General features: G+C 44.9%; 2 protein-coding genes across 3 annotated transcripts; one reads left to right on the forward strand and one right to left on the reverse strand.

Moving 5' to 3' along the window:
- Positions 1-234: 234 nt before the first annotated feature.
- Positions 235-4,140, forward strand: SARC_07949 (hypothetical protein; the record flags this gene model as incomplete). Its single annotated transcript, XM_014298087.1, has 4 exons — positions 235-291; positions 602-727; positions 1,834-1,967; positions 2,538-4,140. Coding segments are annotated over 4 exons (508 nt in total), but the record flags the coding sequence as incomplete, so codon positions are not given.
- A 111-nt stretch (positions 4,141-4,251) lies between these two features.
- SARC_07950 lies at positions 4,252-8,722 on the reverse strand. Of its 2 annotated transcripts, none has more exons than XM_014298088.1 (7): positions 8,237-8,722; positions 7,946-8,081; positions 7,441-7,666; positions 6,650-7,214; positions 6,128-6,286; positions 5,378-5,684; positions 4,252-4,886 (listed from the first exon to the last, which is right to left on the reverse strand). In XM_014298088.1, exons 2-7 carry the CDS (start codon positions 8,036-8,038, stop codon positions 4,497-4,499), a joined length of 1,740 nt encoding a protein of 579 aa, XP_014153563.1. In that variant the 5' UTR covers positions 8,039-8,081; positions 8,237-8,722; the 3' UTR covers positions 4,252-4,496. The 2 variants fall into 2 exon arrangements, with proteins under 2 accessions (XP_014153563.1, XP_014153564.1); XM_014298089.1 differs by having other exon boundaries at positions 7,946-8,085.
- Between the last annotated feature and the right edge of the window lie 1,822 nt (positions 8,723-10,544).

Here is a 10,544-nt window from a genome sequence, read left to right on the forward strand (position 1 = left end):
TATATATGGAGGCTGATGGACATACATCAGTATCTCTGTTCGTCCCTACACTCTACTGTAGTTATCAGTCTTCTGGTACTTAGTGAGCGGCAGCTGCTTTGTCTCATCTAGAATATAACAGTTAGAGAACATGTCGACATAAGTCATTGGTGGCATCCATCATCCCGGTTTGTCCCGTTATTGCCATATCGCATGGCGCAGATAATGACACGATTTCTCATCCGATTTTGACCGTAGGCTGCTGAATGAACTCGCCAACTTAGGACACCATACCATACCTGAAGCCTCCCGGTATGAGCCCGGATCATATTATGATCCTTTTGAAAATGAAACATTTTGATTCAATTGCAATTTCACCAGACATTAATTCGGTAAACACAAAGTGATTGCGCATTGCGTCGGCGCAAGCCACCTTTATATATATATATATATATATATATATATATATATATATATATATATATATATATATATATATATATATATATATATATATATATATACATATGTATATATGTATATATATATACATACATATATATATATATGTGTGTGTGTGTGTGTTATTATATATTTTAATATATATAATATTGTGATGCAGGCTGTACACGGATGAGATTAGGCGGCAGGGCTCGACCATCCAGCAAGTGCGTGCGGACGAAGGAGCATTCCAGAACACCATCATAGCGCTCAAACACACATTGGAGACCCAGATGCTAGCTACAACGTATGTATACCGTAACCATAGTAACAGGAGCCATGTGTTTAGTATCTGAAGCTCATAGAGTCAGGCTTATCAGAACCTGCATGGGTTCGTTACTTTGCTGTGTGTAGTATCATGTGCTGAACCGAGCAACTGTTTGGGTTTTAGAGTTCTAGCCGAACCTTGAAACCTAAAACCCTAAAACCCTGTTGCTCCTGAGATATCCATGTTTGTATTCTTGCATAGCATCTAGTAGTGATGCACGTCATGAACCACTGTTGCTGCTGTAAACGCCTAGAAGCCAATACTTCATCTATTACATGGAACTGTTCTAGTTCACAGTATATTGGCAATGCTGCTTAAATCCTCGTTCTCTAATGATATGCATATGTATATGTATATATATATATATATATTTATATATATATATATATATATATATATATATATATAGTATATTATCAGTCACGTTGTGTCTCCCGTTATTTTCAACTATCACGTCGCATATCTGTTATTGTATCCCTGAATAAGCCAGTACATTCGCTTTGAACCACAGACTAACGCTATCGTAAACGAAAACGTACCTTCTTGTGGACAAAAGTGGCCCTATTCCCATAACCATAGTAAGCTACACTTCATTTAGGACGATGCAATAACTGTCCGTGGTCATTTTACGTATATCGTGTATTGTCACTCCCGTCTTAAGGTTTATGGTTCTTAAAACGGACATCTTCTTAGTTGCGCAACACGCAGGCAGTGACTGGCAGACACCCCCTAATTACCCTTCAGTTTACTTTAATTATCCGTCAGTTTACTTTAATTTCACAGTTTACTTCAATTACACATCTGTTTACTGACGGCTCTTTAGTCCTTAGCAGAGCTAGGCTATCTGCTTATCCCACGGCATGCATCTAGCTATACACTCCTAGATAGAGTGACCCCTGCTGTAGGTAAGTTCTCTACTCCACCCCCCGCGTAGCGTGGGATCTCGGAGCAAACCCCTAAAACCCTACAACCCTAAAATCGGGGATTGGACTTCTCTCATACACCCAGCCACATCTCCCCATAGCCACTGACCCTTCTCTCACTCCCTGTGTGCCTTGTGCCTGTCTTGTCTCCTCCTACTACAGGGTATCGTCTCCATTGCCTGACGCGCGTGTGTTCTTAGACCGGGGACTGCCTGACTCTGTAACGTACTATCGCTTTACACAACTGGACCCCAACGAGGCTCTGCAGCATTGTTTCGCGCGCCGATACTCACACGGTGAGTGTCTGCAGTAACCATGTGCTCATCCCAGCAATGCGCAGGACTTAAGGCTCTCAGCTAACATCTAACTTTTAAACCCCAAACCCTAGACTGTTAACCCTGTCTGCTTGCACCTGCCGCAGATAAAGTAACGATAACGTATTCTCCCTCAAGCTTTCTCCGTTTTGGTCATAGTGTGTGTGTTGTGAGTGTGTAGTGTGTGGGTGGTGTGTGTGTGTGTTGTGAGTTTGTGTAGTGTGTGTGTGTGTGTGTTGTGAGTTTGTGTAGTGTGTGTGTGTGTGTGTTGTGAGTTTGTGTAGTGTGTGTGTGTGTGTGTTGTGAGTTTGTGTAGTGTGTGTGTGTGTGTGTTGTGAGTTTGTGGTTTTCATATGGTGTGTGCAGTGTGTGTTGTGAGTGTGTACCATGTGTGTGGTGTGTGTGTGTGTGTGTGTGTGTGTGGTACATATACATATCAGTACCAAGCAATATCCATTCTACAAACACATGCATATTCCTTCCACACTCTATCTGATAGTCTATCCGCAGCACCTCACCCGGTCCTTTCGCCCCATGCCCTGCACCTCACAGTCTTCATTTTGGACCCGCTGCCCTTAGAACTCGACGGCACGCGAGTGGAGGATGAACAACGTGCCTTGGCTATTGACCAGTGGCTTGAGCGTGACTATACACTCATGGGCTACACCGTAGTACGAGTGCCTGTGGTGCCTGTGCAGGAGCGGCTGCAGATGGTGTTGCAGTATGTCTCCACGATAGGGTAGTGACGGGTATATAGCCTTGTATCTATACACGCGCACGGCGGTCGGTGGGTGTGGGTAGATATAGCGTAGGTACAGCCAGTATGTGGTATGTCGCATGGGAAGGACGTATACCTGATTGATCTTATGTAGAGTGTAGTGTAATATTAACACAACTCCACACATAATTTCAGCACGGCTCGACACGCATGGGCTATGCATACGGTAGTACAAGTCCCTATGGTGGCTATGCAGGAGCGGCTGCACATGGTGTTGCAGTATATCTGCTGGATCGGGTAGCTGCCTACACGTTGGTAGGCATCTATCGGGTAGCTGCTTACACGGAGGTAGGCATATGTCAGGTAGCTGCTTACACGTGGGTAGGCATGTGTGTATTGCCTTGCATCTAGCTACTTCTACGTCAGTAGATATGGGCATGCACGGCGTGTTACAGCTGGAGAAGACTGTGTACTCGAACGGTCTCATAGTAGTTGTCCGTGCATCCAATACGTTCGGCGGTTTCTTTAGACAAGCCGAGGATGATAAAAAACCTCACCCCCTAAACAGTCGAGACTTGTTGGGTTTGTGAGCTCGACTGTACCCGACTACGGCGCTGTGGGTCAGTGTGTGTCTGTGACACCCGCACTGAATTGGCCCAAACTGGGGAACTGTAACACAAACACAAAACAAACTCTGAGGTCATCTGGGTACAATTGGAGCAAAGGGGTGTGCGCTATACCACAGGTGGCTCCATATAAAAGGTCTTGTTATGTATGGGGCACTCGTATGTGTATATTATGCGTATGTCCACTCAACAGTATGATGCCATATGACGTCCCTTGGCCGCTTGGAGATACATGTGCTGTGGGGAGAGGGTTTGTAACGTATATGCAGTCGCGATGTGAACGTTTTGTCGGAATGGTACGACTCCAACAGGGGCCACGCGCATTTTCGGGATGCGTGTACGAGAGAGGCACAAAACGTTTATACGGATATTCCGAAGTATCCGAGGCTGTTGCTGTGAGATACACGGGGCACTCCGCTGTGACACGTCTAATGAATGTTACCCTCAGCCACAGTGTAGTGCTAGAGACAAGGATATGTGCTGTGCGTGGGGTGGCGAGGGGTTTGTCTATTGAGTAACAATTCTCAGCAACAGCTGAGTGCGAAGGACGTCCGTTTGACCACAGAAGAACTGTGTGGTGGCCCTGTGATGCACTTGTCCTTTGTATTGTACCCCTGGTGTTGGGCTGGCTGGGGTACAAACCTTTGAACCAGGTCCATAAATTTAGGTGCACGCTGAAATAAAAATGGGTTAGACAAACTTAGAACAATCGCATATGAGTGGGGCTCCCGCGCGACCACAAGGTCTATATATGAAATGTATATATATATGTATATATATATATGTATAAAATAAAATATATATATATATATGTATATATATATATATATATATGTATATATATATATAATATATGTATATATATATATATGTATACAAATAGATAGATATATTATTATTATTAAATACTTATACAGGTATTCTCGAAAGACAGGAAAGTATTTTATTCAAATATGAATCATTCCATAAACACCCCGGAGCTCAACAAAATAGCGCGAAAGAAAGGGAACCTAGTATCTCATACTGTCAATCATAGCGCCATTGCGGCCTATTTTATTTACTAATAATTCTATTAACCCAATTTGTACCGAGTGCACGCCGCAGGATATATTTAGTACACGCAATGTTGGGTTTTGCTTTGCTAATGTTTTACGTCTCTCGGCCGTCTCAGGTTATCGTCCGGGCAAAGTAGGTAGGCGCCGCTTCAGCGGCCCACTCAGGCTCAATAACCGTAGCGACCCGCAAATAGTACCGCTTTGTCTTCACCAACTCGTGGTACAGGACATACTTGGGCTTCTGGCCCTTCAACACACTCTGCGGGTGCAGGGCCACTTCGGTCCTATTACTCACCGGGTGGTAGGTACCATCGTCCTGCAGCACGGCTATGTTGTAGAAGAACCCAGAAACCAATGCCTTGCGTATGTTGTCTGTGTCACTCGATGACCTGATTTCTATATTGGATTTGCGGCAGAGCTCGGCGAGTTGGCCCCGGGTGTCCAGGACTGTCTTCATGGACTTCATGTTGATGAAGTGGTCCTTGCACCATGTCTTGTTGCCCTAGAGGTAAATGAATAGTAAACACGTGAATAAGTACTGTTGGGAAGGGGGACGGCAGAAACGAGGACAGGTTCCTAATACAAACTAGGATGGTTAGCAAACGACAAGTAAAAAGTATATACAGAATACGTAAATCATTTACAACCCTAAGTATAAAGTATATATAAAATACGTACGTCATTTATGGGTGTATCTCAGAATAAGTGCGATCTTCCTTTCAAATAAGTTTATGTTGGTAATCAATCTGCGGCAGCTTGATAAAACACCAGGCCGTTACATCTCAAGAATCAGAAACAGATCCGATGCAGATTAGTGACGCATATCTCCTCATAGATAATAAATTTATCATATACATATACATATACATAGAAAATATAGTATATATAGATAATATATATATATATGACTGTCCGAGCACTTTGACACAGTAACTCAAGTGCAACCTCATAGACTCGCATGCTATCACCAGTATCACAAGCGTGTACTCGTACCTTGTTCTGTCTGTACGCTTTGTAAACGTTCAAATACGTCAGGTGGTCTCCGTACAAGCTAGCAAACTCTTTCATGACGGACAAGTCCACCTCCTCGCGCTTGTTGAACGGTATGAAGAAGATAGACGGAGCCGACAACATAGAGACTATCGTCAGGATCTCCTCCACACATCCCAACCGTTCAGCAGATATCAGTGTCTTCGCCAGTTGCGGTTCGATAGGAAAGCGGGCCATGCGTCTGCCCAAGGTAGTGAGTTTGCCCGAGGCATCCAGCGCACCCAGAGAGAAGATCAGCATCAACGCCGCCCTGGAGTCACCCAATACGAATAATTATAGTAAGACAACGCTAACTTAACTGAGGTGGTTGGCAAGTTGCTTTGAAAGCGAGGCACATGAGCAATGCACGTGCATATAAATAGATATAAACCCTAAAATCTTGCAAGTAAATGAACTCAACGGGTGTGATGGAATGTAAACGAGTTTCAACCTCCCGCAAGTGTGCAGCTGCACGCAAGGCTGACAAAAACGCGGTCCTGACGGGTTACTATAGCCGCACATACAGTGATATGTGTTCCCCCTCATAGACCATGGGTGGGTGCAAAAGGGGGGCGCATCGGCAGTACACTCACAAACTCAACAGCCACAGACAGAGTAGAACGCGTGGTACTGCGAGACTGTGAATAAAACAGCTGGTGATGGTTTATATGAAGGGGGAAGGTAAACGGGGTTTTTTCTATCAGGAGGACCTACCTGAGAGACTCGGTGGTGGGTTTGTCCAGGAAGTCGAAGTGGATGATATCATCTACACCCATGGCCTTCATATTTAGGACTGCTGAGGCCAAATTGCAGCGTACAATCTCCGGTGTGGTTGTGCTATCCAGCGTCCGAAACAAGTCCTCTGAGAACAATCTGTAGAGCCAGACAAAAAAAGATTACTAAACTGAAGCGACAGGTAATAAATAGTATAGAATCCAAGCCAATAAACTACTTTGTAGGTGTAGCTGATGAATGCATGAAAACGGATGTGTAAGGATATGTCTGAGTATCCGGGCTAGGCCAATGAAGATTAATCCTTACTATTAAACATTGACCAGCCATTTCAACTCAATTTTGATCTAGCAACGATCGTGAATCAGACCCACATGGACTGTGAGTGCGACTGTCTGCCGTGCGATGAGCTCTCGGTAAGAGAAACCCTAAACCCTAAAAACAAACCAACAAATGAAAGACAGAATACTGCCAGGTATGCATTAAGTACACAAAAGTACCTACCTATAACAAACTCCTGGTGCCTCTCTGCCAGCACGACCCGTCCTCTGCCTGGCCTGGGCCTGACTCACAGGCTGGGCCATCAGAGACTCGACCGATAAGTTTGGGTTGAACGTTTTGGCCTTTACCAGCCCCGTGTCCACTACATACCGTATACCGTTAATGGTAATGGACGTCTCCGCAATGTTTGTCGCCAGCACCACCTTGCGCGAGCCTTTTGGGACCGGTTCAAAGACCTTCATCTGCTGCTCCGGCGGGAGCGCCGCAAAGATGGGGCGCACCACCAACTTCCCGAACTTCGGATCGAGTTTCTCGGATGCGTCTTGCAGCAACGCACCCACATTCTCGATGTCTTCCTGACCAGTAAGGAATACCAGGATGTCGCCCGGCTTCTCATCCTGATGGATCTGCAACACAGTCACAAACACCGAGTCTACATAGTCCTGTTGTGGCTCGATGGTGTATAGGATCTCCACCGGATACTGTCTCCCTTGGACGTAGAGCACGGGACAATCGTCGAAGTACGTGCTGAACTTGGCCGCATCTAACGTAGCGCTCATGATGATCACTGCAGAACGAATAGTATACATAAAGGTTAGAAACTTGCACTGGGATAAGACATCCGTAGACCCGTGCAAATGATAAGATATGTTGCAAGCTCATTAACGCAGTTGTCGTCGTGCAGCCATTGTTGAAGAGGGCGTTCAGTGGACATGGGTTACGTTTGAGTAATCAGGGCTATGCGACAAACACTCACTAACCACCAGGACAGGATCGCCAGCACGACTACACACCTTTCAGCTCCGGCCGTAGCTTCTGCACCCCCTTGATGACGCCAAAGAGTATGTCTGTCATGAGAGTACGCTCGTGGGCCTCGTCCAGTAGTATAACGGAATAGCGACTGAGTTTGGGATCACTTATAGCCTCTCGTAAGAGCATTCCGTCTGTCATGTACTTCAGCGCAGTGTCTCTACTAGTGGTGTCGTCAAAACGGACCGTATAACCAACTTTCGAGCCAATCTGTATCCAGGATTAAGAAAAATATACATAAAACAGAAATGAAAGCCAAAATGTCCGCAGCCCAGTTCGAAGCAGTGACTATAGATATAGTCTACACAGAGTATCTCAGTTAAAATTAAATCTTCATATTGAATGCAGATAGAGCTAATATAAAAAGCATCATCGATACTACCAGTTCAGCCGTCAGAAAGCAAACAAGTCCTACGCAACACAGGGACGAGTTCACACTTTGGCACTTGTGGATTGCGCATGAGGTACATTGACGTCAAATCGACTCACCTTGCAACCTGTTTCCAAGGCAACCCGGTTGGCTACTGATACGGCAGCAACTCTTCTCGGTTGAGTGCATGCGATCATCTTGCCCTTATCCATGCCCGCGTCTCGAATGTATTGACTGAGCTGAGTCGTCTTACCACTACCTTGAGAAATGCCAACAGCGATGTATTAGAACAATTGTGAAGCGAAGGGCGATAGGGGAGGGAAATAGTTCTCAACATAGCAATAAGTTCTGCATGTGCTATTATCGAGCAATCAAGTATTCAACGACTTCTTGCGGGGAATAAAACTTACCAGTTTCTCCTACTACAATCACAGTTGGAGCTTTGCTGATCTCAAGCAGCAGCTTGACTCGTGCCTGGTATATAGGCAGATCCATGCGCGACTTTATATATTTCTCAGCCCCAGGCAGCTTATATGTGGGCCCAGTCTGGATCATCGCATCTTGAGTTTCAGCGATGAACTTGACAGCACGGTCCTTGTCTCGTTTCTTGGACTTCGAACGCACTTTGGTCCGTTTGTGAACTCCATTCGGTACGGCGCCTGCCGGAGCGGCCTTGTGGGCTACCGGCGCGTGCGCCGATGTGAGCTGAAACCCCAACATGGCTCAGTCCGAAGCTGTGCGAGTGACGCAAAGGACGATACAAGGAAGGTTGGCGACCGAAAGCCAAAACTCCTACAGTGCCTGCTCAGACCACCTCAGAAAGTGTGTTTGTTTATTGTTAATAGTCTGTAGCTTGCCTCCCGAGATTTATACCGTAACGAAAACAACCAGAGAACGTATAAACTTCCAAATTTTGGGTGCAGGCCACGTGAGGGTAAATATTGAAGAAAGAAAGAAAAATTCAGTCCCTATGTACAGGGGACAGAGAGCGCCAGAGGTCTCACAATGCTCAAAAATTTATTGTTGCCCAGAGTACTCAGTGCATACTTCACACTCTACGGTCTACGCTCTACTAAAAACATACACAACGCTACAGTCTCTAAAAAAAAGTTTACAGGCCGTACCACTGCGCCAGGCCCAAGACTCCCCGGAGTGGGCTATTTATGTCCCAGACCATCAGAATGCTCAAAGTAAATAAAAATATTTGAATTATTTTTAGTAGGTACTTCTTGTAGACCTAAATATAGAACTATTTATATGTAATTATTTATATATACACAAGAAGAAGTATGTTTATTTCATAGGAAGCCCGATAGCCTCAAAAATGTACACATCAGACGGGCCACGGACTCGCGGGCCTCAGACTAGACTCAGAGCCTCAGAGGCTCACAGAACAAGAGAGCACTCGTTTTGTTTTGTTTTTTGAATATTTACTTCCTGGTTTTTGGCGCGGTGTAAAGAGTCCAGAACTCCAGTCTCCAACGGTCCAGCCTCCAGGTCCCAGGAGTCCAGACTCTAAGAGAGGCTCGCAATAATTGTGACAAAGGGCGATGGCCTGAGACCAATGTAAGAAGCGCCAAATATTGCGGATGATGCTTCCAAAGTTAAGCATCGCATTGCATATCATCGCATTTTTCCTAGCCAGATAACCAACAACGACAAGCGTAAGACCGTTATCAAGGGATCTACACCTTCCTTTACACCTTCCTTTACACCTTCCTTTACACCTATTCAGTTACTACCCCAATTAATACCAAGAACTACAACAACCCCAGCAGATCGTGTGTGCTTACAATTTCACGCAGAGCCCCATTTTCAACTCCACTAACGCAGACATCATCCGATCTACCGCGGACCGTCTCCAGAAGGCCTACCATGCAAAACATGATGCAAACCTCTTCTCACGTAACCCGCGAATTCCGGCAAACGCTAACGAACCAGCGCGTGCGGAACCCGGACGACTTCATATATTAATTGTCTTCCCGACACAACCATCCGACACGATGGTTACCAATACTCAGCCTCAACCTTCCACGAAAGACTCTTCGACGACAGGCAACGATATAGAAATGGCTGACATCGTTAAAGAAGAGAGCCCAGTAGTATTGGCCGATGATGAACAATGTTAGTGGTTGAAACCTGGCATAACACCACCTTTCTAATCATATACGCTCGAAGATACACTACTATATTCTTCATCACACTACACGGCATAATATCTTACATCCTTCACACTGTGGTATTGGCATCTTTTCCGAATACCACCCATCGAATTTTCAACTTGTACACTCTTCACCGTACGTGGTGTTCTTTGTGTGCTTTGGCGTTCATATGGCCGTGTTCTACCTTCCACTCAAATCACTTACTGAAGAAGAAGTCAGGCGATACATGTAAAAATAGCGGTGTCTTTATAGTAGTTGCACAGTTAATGTATACCATAAATGTATTAACGTATTAACGTTTATACTTATAATAATTGAATACGTTTAACGAATTGGACATGAACAAGAATTGAGATATTCAAGATTCTGAACATGTGATAGTACTCAGTAGAGTATGTGACTCTATTGTGGACAATTAGGTGGTTTTCCAAATATAGATTGGGTTTTCCACTGAAATTAGAATTGTCTGACACTTTAAAATGACACTTTGGGAATATCTAATTAACGGGAGTACCATGAGAGAGGGTCTCAGGCATGAAATGGTTGTTGGTACAAG

This window comes from Sphaeroforma arctica (genome assembly GCF_001186125.1).
Source record: "Sphaeroforma arctica JP610 unplaced genomic scaffold supercont1.670, whole genome shotgun sequence".
Taxonomy (NCBI): Eukaryota; class Ichthyosporea; order Ichthyophonida; genus Sphaeroforma; species Sphaeroforma arctica.

Excerpts from the sequence above, each read along its gene's own strand:
- SARC_07950 (XM_014298089.1), bottom strand. The coding sequence starts at position 8,546 with ATGTTGGGGTTTCAGCTCACATCGGCGCACGCGCCGGTAGCCCACAAG. Across the intron at positions 8,086-8,236 it reads GATTGTAGTAGGAGAAACTG|GTAGTGGTAAGACGACTCAG; the intron begins GTAAGTTTTATT and ends GCATTTCTCAAG. Across the intron at positions 7,215-7,440 it reads GCTACGGCCGGAGCTGAAAG|TGATCATCATGAGCGCTACG; the intron begins GTGTGTAGTCGT and ends TTCGTTCTGCAG.